The 23,897-nt window shown below is 40.2% G+C and overlaps 1 protein-coding gene across 2 annotated transcripts in view; it reads right to left on the minus strand.

The window, feature by feature from the left end:
- Positions 1-1,553: 1,553 nt before the first annotated feature.
- Positions 1,554-23,897, minus strand: part of MTHFD1L (methylenetetrahydrofolate dehydrogenase (NADP+ dependent) 1 like) — a 145,406-nt gene continuing 123,062 nt past the window's right edge. For both annotated transcript variants that reach the window (XM_030945820.1, XM_030945821.1), the window contains 2 exons: positions 8,049-8,157; positions 1,554-4,432 (listed from right to left, as the gene is read on the minus strand). In XM_030945820.1, coding sequence (XP_030801680.1) covers positions 8,068-8,157 — 90 coding nt within the window. In that variant the 3' untranslated portion in view covers positions 1,554-4,432; positions 8,049-8,067. The remainder of the gene's footprint in view (positions 4,433-8,048; positions 8,158-23,897) is intronic.

The following is a 23,897-nucleotide window of genomic DNA, read 5'->3' on the forward strand; positions in this document are numbered from 1 at the left end:
TCTGCAAAGTGAAGTTTTTAAGGTGCCTGTGGTGTGTGTGTGGGGTGTATTCCAGCCCTGGGCTTCCTCAGGGCTAACTTTTTCTGCTAACAGGTCGTAGGAGATGAGCTGTTTACCTTGGAAGGGACCTGGAGATCACCGAGTGCAGGGTTGATTTAATAAGGTTTGTTAGAGTCCTGCCCAGTTGAGCCCATGCTGGTATGTAGCAGTTTAGCTCCTCCCAATGATTACTCAAAAGATCTAAGTTAAAAATTTTACTGGGGAAGCAAATATTGAGGATTTTACATAAAAGCTGCACGCACAAATTGATTCTTGCTCATGCTTGTGTGTATGTAATACATTACACTCGAGCACATGGAGTAGGGAACTATTATTATGACCACACTTGTGAAAATATTTGAATTTAGCTTACTTTATGTAAACACTCTGGCCTTAACTCCACAGTGAATGGTAACATGTATAGCACAGCAGTCCTGTTCTCGGGACAAATGCCTGAAGGAGCTTTCAGTGTTTCCATTCCAACCCTCTCAAGCAGAGGGTCATATCTTGGCCTTAACATTTTTCTCTAAAATATTTTCTCCAAAGAAAATTCTATGAAAGCCTGCATGCTTAAAGGGGGAACACCCTCCCTCACCACCCTAGTAATTCAGTGGAGGGGAGAGTTTGCACATGCCTCCCACACTCACCCCTGGCTGATGGGGTGGCTGTCAGCAGGGCAGACCCATGGGCCACCAAGAACAAACCCAGTGCTTGAGACTTGTTCCATATGGGTAAGGTCCTGGCTGAAACACTGCAGAGAAGCTGCTTGGAAATCTAGCTATGAGAAGCATGTTAAAAACCCAGCACTAATGCCAACCTGGCTGGGACTGCATGTAGCTATTTAGAAAATGGGAGCACTGTCCACTATGTGCCTGCAATGCTCAATACCTTCTACATTTTATTAATTCATGTTCCCAGGATGTTTTCTGCTCTGTTACGGCCTAATGATTTAGCACCCATAATTCTTGAAGCTTTTGCAAGCCTTGTGTTTGAATCCCGCCTTGAGAAGGCCACAGATAATATTCCTGTACCTGACTCTGCTTCACACAAATCCAGCTGACAACTGAGAAGTGAAAAGTGTCCAACTGACCCTTGTATCTGACACAGCCCTTCACGTCAAGGACCAAAGACAGCAGCAAGATTATTCTGGGACCAGGACAGGATGTTAGCCTAATATGTCCTTCCCCAAGCACAAATCAACTTCAAAAGGACTGTACTGATGGAGAAGAACCCATGGACAGCCCTCTAGTGCACAGCCCTTTGTGGCAACAGCCAGGCACCAAACACTTTCCTGGGTTCTGGGAAGCCAGGTAAAAGTCTCATGCTTTGCTCACATCTGGCTTCACCACCCCATGGCTGAGCTCCTCTCCTTCCTTGGCATAGCTGTGTTTAGCTGAAGACATGGGCATGACAAGACTAAATGGCTTATGAGGAATTAACCAAAAAAAAAGGAAAGTCACTATTTAAGTAGACAAGATCATTGAGAGAGAACAGTATTAAATAATGGATGTATTTATTAATGAATTCAGACAGGCACCACTTGTGCAAACTAAATGTTAGCACACAGACTTTATTTTCATGTTCATAGCAACTGAAATTGTGGAAGCTTGAATTTCACACCACAAATGAAGAAACCTGTTGCATGTATTCTGAAGTATTTCAAGGTCATTGCAGAATTAGTTCAGCAGTAGCAATAGCAAAGTATTCAGTCACTACAGAAAGCAGATCTTCTGACAATAAGCAACCGCATGGTGCTAAACACACTTCAGCAATGCAGGGATAAGCTTGGCAAGCTGCCTTATAAAGCTCTGGTTCTGCCATGTGACAATGTTGCTCAGAGTAGATGCAAAAACCAAAGGAGTCCCATAGTCACATCCATGTAACAAGTGACACACATACCAATAAGACTGATCTTAAAAACTTTTCACGTTAAACTCTCCTGGAGGAAGCGGCTCAGCTGGTGGCCAATAGCTCAATCCCTTTGGATCAAAGGAGCAAAAATGCAATAGCATGAGAGATTTTGCAGCTAGTTAACTAGATGGGGTGGGGGAAAAGCTATGACAAAAGTGGCCATTTCAGCTTTCTTTGAATTACTGAAGCTATCTAAACAATATAACAAATCCTGTGCATATGATAGTAGAAAAATTACAGGATGTTTGCAAACTCTCAACTAAATGAGCTGGAATAGTGTTTTAAGGAGAAACTGCTGGGTCAGATAAATGGTCCCAGCAAGTGTGGCCTGAAGGGATGAGATGGAGACAACACTATAGAAAGTCTCTAATAGCAGCTTGAGATGACTTATAAAACTTGTTGCTCAAACATCCACATCCATACAGAAGCTTCACAGGCCATCAGACAGTGCCACATTTAGCATCCCACACTGCATGGGGACAATTCCAGTGCACCTGCAGGGGAACCGCAGTGACTCCAAGAAAGGCACAATTATGTATTTTTAAAATTTCTCTGGACAAAATAGAGGGAAAACCTTGTTTATTTTTCTTGTAAGGAAGCTACTAGAAAACTAAGTCTTGAAACCACACTTATTTTCTTCCAAAACTCTTTGGCTATTTCTTGGCTAGATAATGAGTGTGTGCAAGACCAATTTACAACACTGTTGTGTGTATGAATAACATTGAGTTGTATTTTGTGGCACAATTTAATAGAAAATATAAGAAATCTCTCTTCCCAGCAGCTCTGAGAGCTTGAATCTGACTTTCTACTTATCATGTTTGTCATGCCCCAGTGTAATTAAAGCATCCACAGTCTAGGCTGTTATGAGCTCTATCGTCTAGTAAGGATAAAATATTAAATTGCTCTAGTTTTTACACTTATCTTCACAGCAATCCCCGTGGTGCTGGAGGACCATGCTATGAATAGCACTGAAATGCAGTCAGCAGACATTTCCGTGCTACTCCAGGGAAGGTACAGACAATTAATTGTCCCCAGTTTGCTCTCCAGTCCATAATTATAGTTTTGAGTTTATAAATAACGAAGCATGATTTTAAGAACCAAAACAAACCCCTCAATTACTACAGAGTTCCTGAGATAATTAAGTCTCCAAATGTAGCTCTGAAGAAGGGAACCAAGGCTACACGGCAAAAGCCCATAACATGCAGATGTGCGTAAGCAGAGCAAAGCGACAGGATGGAAAACGTCACCAGGAAAATAAACTCTCTCATCATTATTTCACCGCTTTTTACCTAAAAAAAACAATGGCCTATTGTCTCGATTCACCCTATTGTTCTGTCGCATTTTTTGTTATTGAAGGAACCAACAGTCAGTCAGCGAGAGTTTCCTGAGGAGTAGCAGTTTGGAAAGTTCAATGCAGTATCCTGTGCCTAAGGCTTGTTTTGCTACAAGTTTTAGGAAAAACGAGGAAAGTTACTGAGACAAATGAAACCACACAGTCTGTAATTCAACTTGTTTGAATGCCCCTTCAAATGGAAATACTCTCCACTTTTACAAGTGTGGCGGTTAAAACCTGCAAAATGAAGTAGAAAAAAGCTGTGCCCTGTCTGCATCCCTGCTTGATGGACGTTCCTCTGTTGTTACTGGGCCGTTGTGTACTGCCAGGGAAGAACTCTAGGTCGGGAGCCAGCACAGCAGGAGGCTTCATTAGCCATGAACAGGAGCAAAACAGCGCTTCAGAAGGAGCAGTGCCCTGTCTGAACAACCAGCTTCACCACAACAAGCACATAATCAGCTGGACAGCCTGTAACGCTTCGGATAAAGACAGACCTATGGATACAAGACAGCCGCAGCTTAAGTGTTTCAAAAGATCTTTGCCCAACAAGGAAACAAATTATACATTAAAAACTTTTTACAAAATACATGCTCTGTTCTTTCTCTGTGTAATATCTTCCTTGCTTGAAGCTCGGCTGTTGCCCAAACGCATCCAGAGCAACGCTTGATGATAACTCAAAAATGTGCAGTTAATCTGTGTGTAGTTTCAGCTCTTGAATGCCATGAGCAAAAGTGTACTTTTCAGAGAGAAATAGGCTTGGTCACACAGCATAATCATGTTTATGCAAGTTTTTAGTAGATAGCCAAGATAAAGGAAATACTTCTGTGCACTCCTCTGAGAAAAGACAAAAACTCTGAGTTGAAAAACTGCTCTTTTTCAATGTCATTTTATCCACAAACAAGCATAAGCCCTAGTAGAGAGCTTCCTGCATTACAGAGAGTAAAACTTTAGCTTGCCATGTGTTTTTTTTTTTTTTTTAACTGTACAGCTATATTTCATCATAAAAACTAGTTTGAAGAAAGAGTAAACTTTTGCTCTTTGGTCTATCTTGACATTGCTCCAGAGACACATAACAGGAATATTTCAGATTCATTTTTTGTCTCCTACTTGCAGGAAACAGGAAAGTTGGAGTGTCTAATTTTCAGGCTTCTGAAATGACAAAGATAAGAAATTTATACATTGAAACAAGATATCTTTGCTTTCTTTAAAGAAAAAAAAAAAGGTGTCACATTCTAAAATGAGTGCTTCAGTGAAATGGGATATTTTTGCCTTAACCATAATAAACAAAAATGTATAGTTATGCCATATGCACCTCCTATTTATTATCTGTGCAGCCCTATTAGGTGAGAAACAAAATTTTGTACTCGTACTCCAGCATGATACAGACTTCAGAGTGCACGTTACTGTAGTAATTGTTGCTGACTGAAAGTTAATACTGTGGAATGAGACTAAAGGAAGTAGTTTTTTTGACCATAGGCTCAGTTTAGTGGATGTGAGGGAAAGGTCTTAAAACACTTTCTATTTGTATTTGAATAAATTAAGATGAAAACATCAAACAAATAGTTTGCAAATTTAGAACACCAGTTTTGGTCTCCTCTCTCTTTATGGACTTCTTTATGGCCATGAAGATGCTCACAGGCAGAGCCCTGATTCCTCTCAAGTTCAGAAAAGCTCAAAGTATCCAGGCTGTGTGTTAAAATAATTCTGATGCTTTGCCAGTGTTGAAGAGTGTGAGACACTGTGGGCAGTGGCAGCCTTAGGAGGAGTCACAACCGACTGGGGAGAACAATTTCCCCCATCCTGCCATCAACCCAGATACTCAGAGCCTGCACAGTAAGAGCAGGCATCTACTGCCACTGATTAAACTAGAGGGATCCTTAGAGCTCACAAGGGTCCTTAAGAGACTTTACTCATGCAAGTCCAGTTTGGGACTTCCCCTCACTAAGCAAATATTACTTTTTTTTTTTTTTCCTTCCTATTGGCAGACTTGCCTCCAGGTAAGTCCTACTCTGACTGCTGCTCTCTACAGACAGCTCCTAAGGAAACAATTTCAACTTTCTTAGTGGATGAGTTGGGTAGTATAATTTAAGTGGCCAGTGACAAAGGACTAGCCAGATTCCTTTGGGTTCATTTCTGTATACTAGTGTTTCATTTTTTTGATAGATCACATTGCTCCTACAGAGAGACTGCAATATTGTCTGCCCATGTATTGGCTATTTGTCAACAGAGGAAAAACAGAGTTGACTTTTATGATAAGGTTTTTGCTTCTATGACATTTTAGACCATGTTCAAATGACTGGTGTGAAGTGGTAGAGAAAAATCAGAGTGGCAAATGACACCCAGTGTTTTAGCTCAGCCAGTGCCTCACACAGCATCCTGAGAAGCAGGAACTTCTGCCTACATCTCTTTCACAGGTCTGAAGATAAGCACTGCAGAGGAGGATATTAACTGCACACTAAAACAACTGTTCTCAGGTCTCATGTTTGTAATGAAATATCTGCAGCTCTTCCACAAATTTCTAAATATTTTTCAGTTAAAATGCCTTAAAGATCTGAATCAGCCCTAATGAGCTGGCAAAACACCATATTATTAGTAATATTACATCATACATTAAATGCTGAAGAATTCAAATTAGATGAAAAAAAACCCCTTGATTTGCCATCACAGAAACAAACCCACAAAGACCTCAAAAGTATAATATCACCTACAGTGTGGGTTCACTTCAGTGTGTATGGGAAAACAAAGGATACTACTAAACTTTTTGACAGAAAGTTGGGAGTAAAGACTACATGGGAATATTATTTCTCTCTTCTTCCAAAATTAGCAATGTACAAATGTAGCACATGAACCAGATGAATTCTAGAGCAAATGAACACTTGATTACCTTGTGTGGTGCTCACTGGGTATTACCATACTCTCAAGGCATTTATTTAGATTGTTAAAGGTAGGAACACAGGTCAGCATGTGCCTATATTGGTGAAATATATATATAACCAAGCTGTTTTTTTCTTTAAAAGGCTTAAACTTAATGAATCATTCATCTATCAGATGCCAACAATACCTCTATAATGAAATTAATTTATTAACAGTTGGCTATATATGTTATTTCCTACTTATTATGTTTTTGTGATTTCGTTAGCATTTCTTTTTATATCTGACAAAACCATCACTGACTAAAAGCTAAGTTTAACATTTTCATTTCATGCACAGCTTCCAATGAAAGGCCTTCACAGTTGGAATGGAGTGTTTTGTCTGCTTAATTACTGTTGTTCTTCCAAACTCATCAGTCCCTGGTTTGGATGGATTTGTGTAAGACTAGGCAGTAAACACCCAATTAAGCAGGCTATGTGAATCTGCATATAGATTTTACATTAGGATTCTACAGTCACTCCAAATGATTCAGAAGCAATTACATGACTGACACATGATGAATCAATATGTATGCATGAAGCTGCCAGACATATCATGTGTATCAGTAACAAAAATGGGATATGTGCCAAGGAGTGGTATATGCAACACCACCCAGCCACAGAATAGTCAGGGATGGCTTGCATACAGCTAATTACCTGTGCATGCAGGTTAACTTTCAAGGTAGGTGCTTTTTACTTGTCTTGACTGGCACACACACAAACTGGTGGAATCTGCTCTCAGAATCTCTTATTCTCATGAATATTGTGGCTTCACGTGAATGTGTGGGCAAGTGAACAGTTCACTTGATCTGGTTGGGTTGTGCAAACCTCTCCCCTCCTCCAAACAATCCATCAAAACTCAGAAATAGAAAATGAAAGCCCTTTCTCTCAGTCCACAGTAAGAAAGGACTGCTAAAGCAGGGCTGAAGCACCTGGGCACATTCACCTCAAAGCTGTGGCTGATCTGGGGTCCCATCACAGTCCTATTAGCTCATAGTAATAGTGTTGTTCTGTCTTAAAAAACAAAAACCCTTTTGCTCTCCAGACCAATCTATTGGGGGAGAGAGCTAAGTGATGAAAGGAGAGAATCCCCTGACAGGCACACATGGTTTGTTTCAGTCAGGGTTACATTCTCTCTTACTCCACTTATTATGTTAAAAGGTTAAAGTGGAGGAGCATGAAATATTTTCATAACATCTTGTATTTTTAAGTGAGGAACATGTGCTGCACCAAATTAAAGCAGGACACCAAGAAGATTAAGTACTTAGAGAAAGGGAGGAGGTGGTGGGGGAACTGCAACCTTCGAGGAAAAGCGAGAGAATCCAGCATGAAAAACAGCCTAAGAGGAGAGCTTTGTGTTCCTGAAATGCTTATTACCATTTGAGAGAGATGATAACAGCTATGAAAACAAAACACGAATAAACGAAGCAGAGCTCATGAACAAACTGAGAAGTATCTTCCTTGATACCTAGGTAATGACAGACACACACTGCCACGTGAGTGCAGTATCAAGGAGTATTTCTTTCGAGGTGAGTAAGATGACATGGTTTCCTCACACTGCCTTTTTCCATAGCCAAGAGCAGTACAGTTACAGAACTGTCTCCTCCTGATGCCAAACTGACAGTGCCAGGAAATCCAAAGGCACCATTAGTGGACAACAGCAAAGTGCCAGTCACTGTTCAGCAAATGAAAAACCTATGTGATAAATTGCACATTATGAAATACACCCTCAAAGTGTCTGAAATCCTTTCTGAAACTAAAGCCTAGATAAACTCCCGACAACCTTTCTTACACACATACTAGGCACAAACATCCTCCCCCAAGCTGGAACAGGAAAATAAAGGCTGTTGACTGACCTGAATTTGGATGTCACGCTCAAAACAATCCTTTCACTTGCTCTGTGATGGGGTCAAGGTCAATGTCATAGAAGCACGGCCTTGTGGGCAGTCCTGGCATGGTGCTCATCTGTGGAAACAATGACATTCAGTTATACTCCTGCACCTGTAAGCAGATAATCAGTCTACCCTTGCATGTAAACCTTAGATTAAGAGAAAGGTTGGATTGTTCAACACAGGCTCGACCACAGATGTGATCTGTACCGCATTTTTTGTTTCTGTTAAAAATGTCAAACTTTTTTGATTAATTTTTAAGTATGAGTTTCTAAAAGACAAGAAAGAGAAAAAAAAAAGCCAAAAAATACAGGCTAGCCCATCAACCTAAGAACAAGTTCTATAACAAAATGAACACCCTTTGGGACTTGCTTGTTCACCAAAATATTTATCCAGAACATTTATCCATTTACATCTCCTGAAAAAAAAAATCACACAGCAAAGGGCAAAGACGTAATTGTCTGACTTTACCTGGTGATATGAACGTGTTAAACTCTCCCACAGAAAACCAGAATACAGAAGCAGAATTAATCACAACACTTACCTAATGTCAGGAGCAAATTGAAATAGTTCTACTAAACATACAGGAATTACAGCTGAATCTTAATTTAGTAGTTAGAATTAACAGGTTGAGATAGTAAGCTAAAGCAACCCAATTATCTCAAACTATGCATAATTAAGATCCTGATCTAGCATAAGACACTAGCATCTGCATACTTTTAAACATGTCAATAGTTTCATGGAATTAAATTACACAGTTAGCTACAGCTCTGCTCAGGCTATTTACGCTATTATTTGAAATTGCTTTTTTAACAGCAATTAACAGCACATGACTGACATTGAAATCTTGAAGTGCCCCACAACAGTTTAAGTCTCTTTAAACCAGAGGTTCCCCCATTTCCCAACTCCTTGCCTCAGGATTCCTCGCTTCTCCCTTGCAAAGGAGATGTCTGGAGAGCAAGTTTGGCAGAATAATGCTGGTTTTTGATCTGCTTCATTTTCTCCTGTTTCAGCCCTTAAGCCAGGAAGGGCTTTCCCATTCCCAGTGCCCCCACTGGCACAGTGTAAAGGCTGTGCCTGTGGGACAGTTTTAAAATAGAACCCATTTAGATCAACTTGGGTCGCTTTGGATTCACACCCTGAATATCACTTTGGATTCACACCCTGAATATCTCACTATATTTCCACTAATTCAAGGAACTCTAAAATCAGCATTTGGGTTTAATGACTCCTTAAAACCTTTTGATATCTTAACCTCATAAGCGGAGAAAGTGGATAATGTCCCTGCTATAATAGGCCCTATATTATTATCTAAATTGATGAAAGACCTTACAATCTCTTGAAACAAACCTGGAATTCAACTTTGCTTGACTGTTGGCTGAGAGTCTTTAAGCATTAAAACTTCTTTGCTAGATTCTGAGGAACAAACTTTTGCCAGGGCAAGTCAGCAGAGTTCATGAAAACAGGTGGTTAACCTGACCACAGGAGGTAACCTTAAAACATGGCTGTGTAGGAAAAAAAATTATACAGACGTGAGTACCAGAAACACTCCAAACACAATACCCTACACAAAGGGTCAGATTAGGGTATGTCTTCATGAGTGAGCTGAAACAGCTTGCTAGAAGAGGGAATTTTCACCCTGGAAACCCCTTGAATGATTCTGCCTTGGAGCTGGCTCTGGCACTCGTCTTACTGCAACCAACCTTGTTCAACACACTAAACTGATGTCAGTACATGTTTTTGTGGCCAGGGCTGGTTGGCTGATGAACTAAATGTGCTTACCACATGACCAGATCACCTCCAGGCCCCAGGCTGTGCCGCGGGAGCAGCCAGAGTACACTGCGGCCAGCCCTCACCTCCAGCTCTCCAGCAGAGAGCTCAAAGCCAGGCAACCTCCTCCCTCCATCCTCCCTAATTCCCCAAGAAGCACAGCTCAGCTACAGTGTTTGCTCTGGCCAAAGGCAAGCCCTAACAGGATAATTGGCCTCCAAAGAGGAAAAACTTATGACCACCATCCTAGCTGCTCCAGAGTGCCAGACTTACAGGCCCCCCACGCTGTGGGTCGGACTGTGTTTCATTCCGTCAACCCCAAGTGCTGCATTCTCAGCGAGGGGGTCAGCATCTCCCTTATGCTTCAGCCTTGCTCCCAACTCTCACGTAATGACTCCATCATGGGAATACAAGCAAAATGTAAAACCTCCCCAGCACAGTCCCATTTGCTCCAGAGAGGAAATGCTGCTGCCATTTCAGAGGTTAATCCCGTGCTGGGGAGGGGGAAAGGCGCCTTGGGAGGTCAGTACTGGCGCAGCCATCATCTCACTTGAGATCTAGCTCAGACGGAAAACAATGCAACAAGCTCTCCTAGTGGCTCAGTACATTTCCTCTGTTTTTAAATATAGTTCTTCCTAATGTTTTGTTATGGTACGTAGTAGGATTAAAAGACAAAACTGTCAGTTTGTGTTGACCAAACCCTGCCTCTGACTGCATGACATCATTTATTGGCTGACATTACCCTGGCATCTTAGCTAAGTACTAAAACACCTTGCTACAATTCTTGATCCATTGGCCACAGTAGTTGGACTACTACATCATTAGGGTTGCTTAATTATTTTCTGTCTCAGATTCCTTCCAGTTTCTGAGTTAATGTTTGACAAGGAACTGCCTTAATGAAATTCATCTCACTGGGAGGGGAATGAACCAATTGCCAAAGACAACTTTCTGGTTACTTTGTGTATGGCAGTTCAACATCTGAAAGCGAACTCCCAAATTCCAAGGTGTTTTTTTTTTTTAATTTTATTTTTTTTAATTTTTCCTTTTATTTTTTTGTTGGTTTTTTTTAAGAAGACTTTTCCTTTTTTTTTTTTTTTTGAGGGAGGGAATTTTTTGTTGTTGGGTGGTGTTTTTTTTTAAATTTTATTTTATTTATTTTTGTTTTCTAAAAGAAATATTAAATACCGGTCCTACACATCTATTTCATATTTAGGACTTGTTTTTTTTTTTCTTTCATAGGCACATTTCTACACCAGTATAACTCTACTGTATTAACTAATGAAAAGTTACTACACTTAAAAAAATGCAAATATCAAACCAGTTTATTGCTGGTTTGGGAAATACAGCTGTTCTCATATTGAAAACTGAACGAAAGGGAATAGATTCATTTGAATTAAAACCACTGCTGCATAAAATGAAGTACAAGGCAAAAAAAAAAAACCTCCAGAAGAAACACTTTGGAACAAATATGTATGTGAATTACAGATTGAAAATAAACTATGTACTGTCATTTTTCCCATGGCCCAGACTTTCAAACAGGCAAAGCCATGTAGATTTATGATCATTACTCTCTGCTCTCATTATCTGTACATACAGAAGTAACCTGCAGAAGAAGCTATCCCTTTTTCATTACTCCAAGGTCAATAGGAGGAGATGGCTGCCTGGCTGAGGAGAGTACTGCTGATTATTCCCTCTGCAGCCCTCCATTTCTCTCCTTCAACCACAAAGGCAGGAAAGAAAAGAGGGCTCAGTTGGCTGCAAGGCTGCAGTGAGGCTTCACCTGACTGCCTTTCCACATGGCTGCAGGCTCAGGATCCTCTTCCCCCTCACCATTTTCCATGATGCTGAATGAAGGCATTAATAAGTGAGTTGGTCTTTATTCCACCAGGCATGATCCAGAGGGATCCCTCTCCCTTTCCTCAGTTACCAGAGCTCAGATTTTTGTGCATGAAAGGGGAAAGCCAACCACCTCCTGGCTTTAGCACTTTCTGTACACAGTGCCCAGCAGACTATCTCCACCTGTCTTCCTGAAATAACTAATTACTAAAATTACTTCAGTTTTCAAACTTGAAAAAAGCAGAATGAACAACGAAAGTGAAAACATGCTTAAAACGTAAATCACTTTATTAGCAGCTATGTACAGCATGAGAAAAACCCACCGACATTTATAGTCATGCAGCAGCTTGCTTAGCATCTCATAAAATACACATCCTCTATATATTGCCCAGAGAGCAACAAAACTCCCCACTCTATTGCAACAACATTTGGGTTATAGATTGGTAACTATGCAACATTGCACAGCGTGGCTGTGAGACAAGAACAGGGTAAGAAGTGGACAATGACAGCCCCTTATCCACTGAAAATCACAAACTAGATTTAGATGGCTGAAATAATCAGTACTTAATTTGACCAAAACTGCTATTATCACGCTTTTCTTGGGAGAAGGAAAATATAAGGTGTAAGCTTGGTACCTTAAGGCTTAATGCAATTCATATGAACGCTTCATGCCAGGGAAAAAAAACATTCTACAAATAATTTAGGAATTAAGAGGAACTAGTTTTCTAGGAACAGACCATTTTCTCTACAAACCGTGCAACTGTCCATACATCCATGAGAGTGAATCAACTGCAGAAAGATGATGTGAAAAATACAGTGCTATTTGTTACTATGGCTCTCTGTGTTTAGAGCATCAAGTCTTACAGACAGCTTATCCTAAGGATCATTTACACTCCTAGAAATGCACAGCTGGTGGAAGATAAAATACAATTTTAGTTAAGAATGCCTGAAGGCTACTGTTATATTCGCCATTTATAAGTCCCCAGAAGTTTACTTACATGATTGAACAAACAAACCATAATGAGGTTCCTTACAAACGGAGAATGCCGGTTATTTTCAAGGAAGCCAAATGAAAGTGTTGCTCCACACCCTCTCCACAAATGCGTCCAAAGTTACTGGAAGAGTAACTAAGTTTCATTTAAATTACAGTTGTGTGTTGACTTGTGATTTGAGTTGGCCATGAGATCTAGGTAACAGTTGTAGACAGTCAAGCACCAAGACTCTGCTCACCAGGTTTGTTGCGGTCCCACGAGGAACTATGCTGCTTAGCTTCCTTTTTTTATCATACCTATATGCCTATCAGTGGTTCACATCCTGCCTTTGAAGTGTATTCATCCATATATGTATCTGTATTTTTTCATTTATCTATATGAAAAGATTCTAGCAGAACTTGAGGTTGCCTTAACAGGGTTAGCACAATGGCACAATTTGCAAAACAGATGGTCCCAAGGACCACATCCAACTCATGCTTAGTGTCTTTTTCACCTATAAGACAAGAAGGGTCTGTTTTACAGGCATAACATGGTTTCTGTTGAAGAGAGAAAGAAAATCAGAGGAATCTGTGCTTACATAAAATATGGCAAACAACTCATTAGAAAATACTGAAAAATCAAAAAATAGCTTATAGAGGAAACCTCCCTATTCTGTGGCTTATGGAGTTAACATTGTTTGACAAAAAACACAAGTAATTCACATTTTTAATTGTATCCTTTTGTTAATTAAATGAGCTGTAACAACTCACAACCGTTTCAAACTTGAAATACTGCAGAAAACAGATGTTGTTTCTCAAGAGAATCCAGCCTGCACATGACTGCGGATAACTCCTCAATAAAATCTGATGGGATGAATTGCATATCCCCACACTCCCTCAGCAAGAAACAATACAAAAGGAAACTCAAGAGATTTATAAATAGTGCTATAAACCTGTATGCATTATGGTCAGTGTGCCAGAACTTGCTGGAATCCTGAGGCGCAGCACGAAGGAGCTACGCTTCAGGGTTTCAATAACGTTTCCTAGTGTGAGTTAGAGCCTGGAAGACAGACCCACCACCAGAAATTTGCTCAACTTCAGTGCATCTGTCAGTCTCAGGGCATGCAAAGGTGAATGGAATAACTTTCTGAAGAAGTCCTTCCAGGTCTCCAGTCCTGCCTGCCCTTAGGTGCACTTTGAGTGCCAATTGCTCCCACTGACATGTGTGGTGCCGGCCACGCACTGGGAGCTGGCACCAGGGGAACTGCAGTCCATGGAGCAGGAGAGGGAGATTAACAGTCACCTCACTGCACTGCATGGCTGCAGAGGTGTGTGCAGATCTCTTCACTGGACCCCTTATGGTCCCTGCACTCTCCAGTTCAAACTTATACTTGGAAATACTTCATGAGACTATCCAAGCAATGAGGGTCGTGGGTAGGGCTCCAGTACTCTGAATTGTGCAAACACCTCCAGTGAGCACTCACTTCATCCTCAAACTGGACTGTCCTACAGCACACAGAGGCACTCGGTGTGAAAAGGTGACAGAAAAATTAGGCAGCGTACACCAAGCATTTCCAGAATCCCCTTGAAGTTTGTTTCACAGAACTGGAAAATTCCTCCAGTCTACAGACCTCTATTACTTTAAAGGTAGCTCAGGTTTTGAATGATGGAAAAAAAAATTGTATGAAAATAACAAAAGAGAATAGTTAAGAAAACAGCATTTCTACACGCCCCCCCATCCCCAATAACTACAAGAACACCAGAAAGAAATGGCCAAAACAAAAAAATGCACAATATAGTCTTCATCTCACCCACCCACCACATATTACAGAGGGGAAAGATACCATACCAAAGCCTGAAGTGATACTCAAGTGACCTTTCACCACCTCTTAAAAGCAAACAAACCTCCAAATCTCATATTAGAAAAAGCAGCTGCATAGTGGAGGCAAGTTCGTGCTTCCTTCAAAAAATATCAACCTTTACAAACTAATAAATTCAGTTTTGGAAATGGAAATGTTTCTTAAAAAATTACTTTAATAGCTAGATAATGTTTAAGAAAATATTATCTCATTGTTTTTCATTGCCTGAAGATAACAAGGCTTTCTGAAAGCAGCTAACCAATGATCTTTAGTTACTGTTTAAATAAGGGTTTACTTTTAAGTTTTAATGAAATTTTGCCAAACCTGATGATGGCAACAGGAGTTAGGGAGAGTGAAGATCATATTTCCTTCTCAGGAAATCTTTAACAGGAAAGGATCTTGCTGTGATGTCTAAGAACAACCACAGCAAGAAAGTCAACACTTTAGAAGCTTTCAAAATGGTTAAAATAATGTTTGAAAAGATGCTGATGCTACCCTGACATATGCTGTAGTGTTGCTTGCAGTAAATGGCTCTTTTTCACTGGCATGCTGACTGATCTCAGGTGCAGAAGTCCATCTGGCATCAATTATTGTATTATAATTGCCTCTTACTTTGATATTTTACACATTCTTGGCAATTGTTTGATTTTTGTGAAAGGATTTACAACAACAAAATGTATGGACATTGCCCCTCTGCTCTCAGCATCTGGATGAAGTTACAAAAGTACTGAATATTGATTATACAATCTGAATCGGCCTTGCTGCCAGGTGCTCCAGTTAGGCAGAAGCAACTTGTACCCTGCTACATCCTCTGAAGGATTACCAGGAGCCAACAAATTACTCATCTTGAATGGAGATGATCTGAACCCAAAAGTGACCTCCTGGGCACCCTAGGGAATAAACAAAACCCACACAATAGTCCACATCTATCCAGTACAGCTTTTGGAGAGATCTTTGGGTGCATATCCCAAAGGAAGCAAGGGATTTCTTAGTGAATCAGTCTGGAACCCAAATGCTGCTGTTAGTGATGTGCTGAAGGACCAAAGACCCAGAAAGGACATTTTTCTAGCTATTGAATAAAATATTTAGGAATAGATGTAATCTGTAACAGAATGAGCAATTTCCCCAATTAAGTAAAATATTTATGACTCACATATATGACTGCAGTTCCTCTTGGCACAGTTCTCTCAACTTATTTTCATCTTAGAATTTATAAAACCACACTTGAAGTAGAAGAAAATGGTCCCCGTTATAACAGCACAATGGAAACAATATGTTAAATTTTAATTGAAAAATACACCTCACTGAGGTAGCACATTAGATGGTGTTAGTTGAGTGAACTATATTCTATACAATCCACACCATGTTTCACAGAGCATTCTGCCCTACATAGGATAACTGATAAACAAAATACTACAAAAATGAAAGCTACAAAACCCAACTTAACCAAACAACCCCTCAGAAAAAAAGAAAAAAAATCATGAAGGAAATGAAGGGGGTGAGAAAAAAATGAGACTACAGATTCCAGGTGACTTGTTCCAAAACACTTCCTTCATCCCAGCCCACTCAAATCCATTTCCAGAAGCAATTGCTCCCTTGACCAAGGCCTGCATCCTGATTTTCCTTTCCCCCTTGGGCTTTAGACAAAATCCCTGGCAGAGGACTCTTGCTCACTGCCTCCTGTACAAAATCACCTCCTCATCCAGGAGAAATCCTTCCCTGCAGCTCAATCCTGATGTCAGATGCTCCCAGGGCTGTTCCCATTCTTGAAAAGTGTCCAATATATCAGACAGTGCTGGAAATGGGCCTCTGAATGAATAAATCCGGAGGATAAAGGCACTTTTCTCAAGTGCTTTAAATAATATTTATTATTAATATTTACAGCACCTATTGTTCATGGTTACATAATTCTCCTGCTTTGTTCAGTGCTCAGGGCTCCTGGTAAAGAGGCGGTGTCCAAACTTTGCCAGCAGCTCCATTTCTGCTGAAAACAGAGCAAGTTTTGGGATATTTGGAGGGGAGAGATCTTGGGTGACCCATGTCAGCTGCCTTGTATTTGCTCAGGGACTGGGCACCCTTCCTTTCCTCTGAAACCTGTTTATTTTGTACCAAGTGTTTCTTTAGAAGTGCTGTTCTGCAAACTCTGGGAGCAAGTCGCACTTTGTGCTGCTGATCATCGCTACGACATTTTGGTTAAAATCTTCATAGCTCTGAGAAAACCTCAATTACAGCCCAGAAACTGGAGACAGTGGCAGCAGTAGATTATGTCAAGCAAATGTGTGTGCTCAACACGCAACAAACTTTAGCCTTCTCAGCATGCCATACCAGAAGAGCATGAGGAGCATAATGCAGTCATTTCATGGCAAATTACAACGTGGAAAAACCAAAAAAGATTGTATAACTGTAATGAATAAAAGCACATTAAACTGTTGCCATACTAGCTAGACCTTTTGATTACAATTAACTGGACCCACTGATACCTGAGTAAGTAAAGTTTCCTAGGAAACATCATCTCAGGCAAAGATGATGTGCTTGTGTATGTGCATATGTGTGTGTATATATTTGGGAAAAACTGCTTCTAAAGATCATAGAGGTATAGTGAAAAACTCCTTAAAATCAATTCTTTTTAACTGTTAAATTGCCCAACTGGCTTGGTCTCATAACTTGATTTAAACTAAGTGCCAGTGATGACCTTTGTGGTACCAAAGGGTATTAGATTTTTGGAAACCACCTCAAAACAACAGAAGTGGAAAAAAGTGGTAGAGGAGGTGACTATACTTTGCTGCTCCCAGCTAAGTAGACACAATCTAGTTTTCAGGACTGGGAAACAATAAAAGCTAGCATGTACCCTTCACAGGTGCAGTTCTGCTTTCTGGTCTGTAGGCATAATGGGAAGTGTCAGAAAGGAGAGCCTGGGAAGCTTGTCTCCAAAGAATGCTCAAGCGTGGTAGGCACGAACATCAGTCACTATCACTGGACTGTCATCATGAACAAACCTTGACTCATGAGCATCTCTAACCTCATTAGTTCAAGTTTCTATATCTACTTTCTCAAGTCACTTGTTGTTTGGATTAACAACTTAAATTATTTGCTCTTGACAAATTAAACTTAATTAACACACGCTATTTCATGACAGACTGAAGCAAACAAGAAACAGACAAGGACAAAGAAGCACTGGATATGGCTTTCTAATCCTACACAGTTTTGCTCTCCAGACAAATTACTGTTTTGATATGCTTGGTCCATGCATTCCATTTTAGGAATGATTCCACTGAGGAATTAAAAAGCTTTTCCTTTCTATTTGTTCCTAACCCAGAAGATCAGAATGGATCCAGCTTGGATGGATACAAGGATGCCAAATTGTTAAAATGTCTACATAAATCAGATAGTCTGAGTCACAATTCCATTGCAGACCTCTGGCATTACACACTACTTGATATAGTGTGTCCTCTAGAATCATGCCAGAATGTACTACAGTTCCCTTTGACAAGGAACAAAATAGAAAAAATAAGGATCAGCACTTAGATCAGCAATTTTCCTCCTCTAGTCTATAGAACCACTATTTTAAGAAGTCTTCACAAGGCTGCTAAGAAAAGCAAGCCTTGAATAACCTATGCTAGAGCTCACACTTCTCCTGGAAAATAAAGAAACATAGAAATACTTTGAAAAAGGCTGAAAGTTACTGACTTGTGATGAACCTGAGTGTTCAGAACAGCCAGTTCCTTTGTAAGCCATCTTAACAGCACTAATAGCTGTAAGGAGAAAGGAAAAAAATTCTACCCATGGATGTGGGACAACTTTCTTATGGCAGTAATGATTTTCAGAGTTTCTCTAAGAAGATACTAAAATCCTAATTTCTGTTCACTTTCTGTTAACCATGAGTTAACAAGCTGTCAAGACAGATTTAATTGTCAAAGGAAATAAAATAAAATTTTGTTAACTGATGGAGAGCACAATCTTAATCCTACAAATGTGTATATAATATTATGTATAATATTATGTGTACATAATATAATAAAGATTTATGTATTTTTTATTTATAAATATAATTCTCCTCAAAGTACTTACACATATGAATGAAATACTTCGAGTACATCTGGGAAATAAATAAAATAAGATCACAAGTTAAAATTGTTAGCTAGGAAGCAGAGAAGGTTAAATGATTTGCCAAAAGGAGTTGAGGTGCTGCCAGGATAATGGAACTTGAAATTGGTAACTGATTCTTATCTTAGTCTCATATAACTGAAATTCAAAAATAACACTGCATGCAACATCTTCTATTACATAATGAATGCTGTATCAGCATTTTTTACAGCTTTCTCAATTTCTCACAATATATTCTCTATGAACTTGCAGTAAGTCACTTCCCTAACCATGGTTTCAGCAATAAAACAAGGGATAACAATATATTCACAAAAGCAACAAATATGTTGCTAAACCATCTAATTAAAATCAGCTCTATTTGGAAACACATTTTTTCAGTCTGAAGAACGAACCAACCCCAAAACAGATGTTTTGTGGGTAGTAGTTTTCCCAAACGAAGTATATGAAAGGACAAAAAGAAAAGGGAAGGTAATGAATTTCTGCATCCCAACACAAGTTAGCACAATGGTTTTTTTTTATTCTGACAAACATCTCATACAGCCTATGGGAACTTTCTTCCAAGCACTAGAAAAACTGTAAAACTGTCACCATCGTGGAAAGGTTTTTGTGCACCTACAGAGTAAATCCTAAAAAGACTAAAAGCAAAGAAATTGTAACACAGAAATCAAAAACCAGTTAAAATATAATCCCTTCAATGCCAAAGGGAACAAGCTAGCAGGTAAAGCCCTAAGCTTAATTTACTCTTATGGTATATCCTCTCAACTCTTCCTAATCAAAACAAGGCCAGGCTGTAATGAACTTTCATTTTTGGCAAAGAAATAATTTACAACTCCACTGCTCAGCCAAGGCATAAAAAACACAACCCGTAACACAGCCACTAATGTCCAGCCTTCCTCCTTCCCTCCTGGCAACCTCATGAACACAGATCCCCCCAGGATGGCACTCCAAACTCACCTGAAGAGCTGCAGTGCCCCAGCAGTGTGCTGCTACCCACCTGCCTGGGCACTTGCCTTGAAGAGAGGCTGCTGGTGAGCAAGAGCGCTCTCCCTTGAATGCAGCCACAGATCCTGCTGCAATCTCATCAGCAGCATCCCCTCCAGCAACGGGAATTCATGTAGTCATTCTCATTTGAAAATTGCTTGTTGTTTATTTGCAGGAAAACGCTGCTTTATCTTTGCTTCCACATTGCATTTCTCAGACTGTGAGAATAAATACTGACAGTAAAGCTATTTTAAAGTTGATTTTATTTCTGTGAGTTATCAAGAAAATTAGCTTTTTTCTTTTTTCCATAGAAAATTAAAGAGACAAAGAGCTTCACAAACTCAGAGGGAGCTTATTTGTGCTGTCACAAGCATTCCTTGATCCCATTCTGGACAGACTACCTGCAGAGCGCTTATCTTCCATGTCTACTCTCTGCATCACATCTTTTCTACAGGTGCCAAATACAATGGCATTGATGTTCTCTCCTACAGTCTGGAGCAGAGCTCTGCAGTCAGTACAGCTCATTTAGGGTCTCAGACACAAAGCAAATCTGACATACACAGTGCCATGTTTCTCTCTGGTGCATACAGAAAAGGCTTTGCTCTGCTCCCTGTGCATCACTGCATGTTCCCTCTCCATTTTCCCGCTGCTTTGCTGCAACTGTGCCTGACCCTGCAGGATAGTTCAGAGCACGTGCCTGGCCACAGCTGAAACACAGGAATGAGAAAGAGTTGTCAAAGCTAGAAGAAGGAGAGGAGTCTATATCCACTTTGCTTTATTTGTTTGTGAACATCACCTTTCCATTTGATTCAGCCTAGTAAAAAAAGCTCCCGGTGCCTTGCTGCCTACAGGCACGGAGCAGCAGGGCGCTGTGCAGGCTCAGAAAGCTGTGCAGTGATCAATGGCTGCAGGAGCTGCATGCCCCAGAGCAGCCAGAAGGCAGGCAGGGAGCGTGTCCCTCCCATGGCACAGCAAACGTGCCTGTCCCAGGGGAGTCTCGTGCAAGGGCTGCTGCCAGATGCTGCACGGAGAAAAGCTGAAACTATGGAAGTTGACAAAGCAATCTCTGTCCACCTGGGAGCTGATAGATGAAGACCAACTGAATCCTTGAACACTGTGCTTAGCATTTTTTCCAAATTACTTACTTGTTCTAATTACAACCCTGTATATTGTTGATGGCTATAACCTCTCAGAAGTCCTGTTAAATTCTTGGACTCAATGGCTTTCCTGCGTTAATGACTTCCACATTTTAGTCACATGTGAGAAAGTATTTCCTTCTTTTATAGAAGAATTAATATAAATGCCTGGCAGCATCTCTTCACAGACTGAAAATATTTTTAAAGAAAAACTAGTTTCCAGGCAGTATGGAGATGGCTTCAGATAACCTTTAAATGATGTATTACACCACAGGGACACAATACAGGTATAAATACAAGTCTATGAAATTCCCTAGACTTTGGATTTACAGATACAAATTCTATATGAACATGACAACTTAAAAATTCTTGGCTTTCTCAGTACTTCAAATATTAGAAACATGGTAACATGTCAAGAGTCTTAAAACTGTTTCTGTGAAGAATGAACCAAGTAGTTTTGATTAAATGGAGAGAAAGAAAGCGGTCAAGTTGCTAAAGAATATGAACCTTTTGCTAAATTGATTCAGGGATAACAGCAAAGCTCTGATAACATCAATCAGCTCTAAACACACATTTTAAGTCAGCAAACCTATGCAAAATACTACACGTCATACAGTGTGCAAGCTGATATTTAAAACCCAGTTCAGTATTTTGTTTTCAGAAGGGAATGGCCACATATTAATGTGCAGCTGCATGACAGTCTCTGTAACATTCTACTGTTCAAGATTACTGTCTAGATACTCACCCACCGATTCAAATTTGAGCTGAAAAAGGTACTTTACATGAATTTTAATTTGTGTGGGATCCAGATTATAATGCAGAAGTAACCAGGGTTATGTTTGCCTAACATATGTGATGACCTTCACAACTGAAAAGCTTCTCTTTCTTGTGAATAGGGTTGCATTGCTCCTCCAGTTACAACTTTTGAGTTTTAACAAGCCAGCTGAAGTGGCTGCAATGTCACACAAATAAGGATCTTTACTTTTTTGTGGACCTGCTGGGATTACTGGGGAAGGTGATGAAAAGCCTGGCAGACACTGAAAAAACCAGCACAGGCCAGAAAGTAATTTCTGGGAGCAGATGTTTGTTCTAAGTGCATTTACAGATGGATGCCATACAAGGGGAAGCTGGCATTTAACAGGTCCTGCACTCATCCATTTCACTGTCATTGAGGCTACTATTAAAAATATATATAAATAAAGAAGATTCAGTGAGAGAGAAGGGAAAACTATGACATATCCAGGGCACAACTCCAAATAATGCAGGAGATGGTCCGTGACGTCCTTATTACTCATTTCCTCTCTTAAGATTTTGACCCCTTGCCTACCTCATCCTGATGTTTAAGGCTGATGGTCTCTTTGCTAGTGAAAACCCCTTAAAAAGAAAACAAGAGGCAGCCCTTCACACTGCTGCTCCTTCAGAGAGGGCTGAGGCAGGCAGGGCTGGGAGCCTGGGCTCCTCCCCAAGGCAGCAGTGATTTACAGCTTCCAGAGCACAGGCTCCTACACCCAAACTGCTGCCAAGAGGGACACATCTGCAGCCTGTTGGGCCACCCCCCTGATCACCAAAGGACTGCACCAGCTTTAGGACTGACGGGGGGACAAGGACAGTGGGACTTGGAGCAGAGACAGACACTCCTGCTATCCCTCCCTTAGCTGTCATTACTGAAATACCTCGGTCACTTCTCAACACGGTTTCTGGACAACCACTTTTTTCTTTTTAGAGTGATATAAAACAAAGTGAAAATACCAGAGGCTTACCTACAAAACACTAAATACAGCAAACTGTAACCACTGTGGAGTTGATTCACAAACAAATCAGATGTTCATACACTCAGGGCATTGCCACCCCTCAGAGAGACAGGGGCTGCCACAGCTCCAGCAATATGATTTTCATTTGTAGACACACGTCTGTCAGAACCCTAAACCTCATACTGTATTAGCTTTGTGGCTGATATTATGTAGGTCTGGAAATAATCAAAGGGCAGTCAGTTGTCTTGAATTAGATAATATGTAAGAATTTTTCTTACTCAAGTGTCAAAAAATATTAACATAACTTGTACTTTATAGAGGGGAAAGATTCCAAAACCAGGCAGTGTTCCATGTACCTGCAGTGATAAGTAGAAGAATGGTTAGCTAAAATATAGACCTACAAAAAAATAAAACTCCCTTGTAAGTTTCTTTTCCATCTGGGAGAATACTGCAATTCTCCATGAAAAATGCCAGCAGCAAACTGTCATGCTGAATTTTCCTCTACAGTATGTATTTGATTCTGAATCAATCCCACAGAGAACAGCAGACAACATCAAAACAGAAGTCTTTAACTGCCCCATAAAATGAAGATTACTTTAGACCCCTAAAAATGAACTTTTATGAGTATATCCCTGGAAGATGAAACCACTAGACATTACATTGCAGTTATCTGGGATTCATCTCATATATTACTATTTTTTTTTAAGCTTTACTGGAAATCATACTGAAAGGCCTACAAGAAGGCACATTTTTGGATTATCATGGCTTTTGTGTCTGGAAAACAGACTTTAGAACATTAATGAAATGGTCCATTTGGTCTAAACAATCCAAGGAAAGAAAAAAATTGCTTTCCCTTTAGAAAATGTGATTTTAAATGTTTTCCAGTTGCAGTAGTAAACATAGGCTGAGCCAACATTTCAGAGAGATTCAGTTTACCTAGGAAAAAGCACTTCTGTGCTGGAATAAAAATGCTTGCAGCCATTCTGTTTAAATTTTGAAGGTACCCCATTCCAGCATGACACGTGCATGTGTGTGGTAGGTGTCTGTGTCTATATTCACCAGATCTCCATCGTGGTCCTCCTGACTGGGGAGTAAAGCAAGTCTCCCAGTTGTGCCTATTTTGTAAAGTCCATGTAAACTACTAGGAAATGGCATTTAAATAATTTGAAGTGATTGCTGACATTTCCTTCAGAAAAAGGTGAAAGAATCTGTTCTTACTGCAGACTCTGCAGCAGCACATTTATCAGTAATATCAGGAAGTGTGGTCACTGTCTGACACAGCTTGCTCAGCTACCAGGTTTCTCGTGGCAGATGGTCTTTGTACATTCAAATTAGGATAACCTGCTGAATAAGCCAAGGGATGGGAGCTCTGGAAGACAGGCCACATTCACTAAAAGGTATTTTTAATG

The sequence above is a fragment of the Camarhynchus parvulus genome, chromosome 3, assembly GCF_901933205.1.
Source record: "Camarhynchus parvulus chromosome 3, STF_HiC, whole genome shotgun sequence".
NCBI classification, from domain to species: Eukaryota; Metazoa; Chordata; class Aves; order Passeriformes; family Thraupidae; genus Camarhynchus; species Camarhynchus parvulus.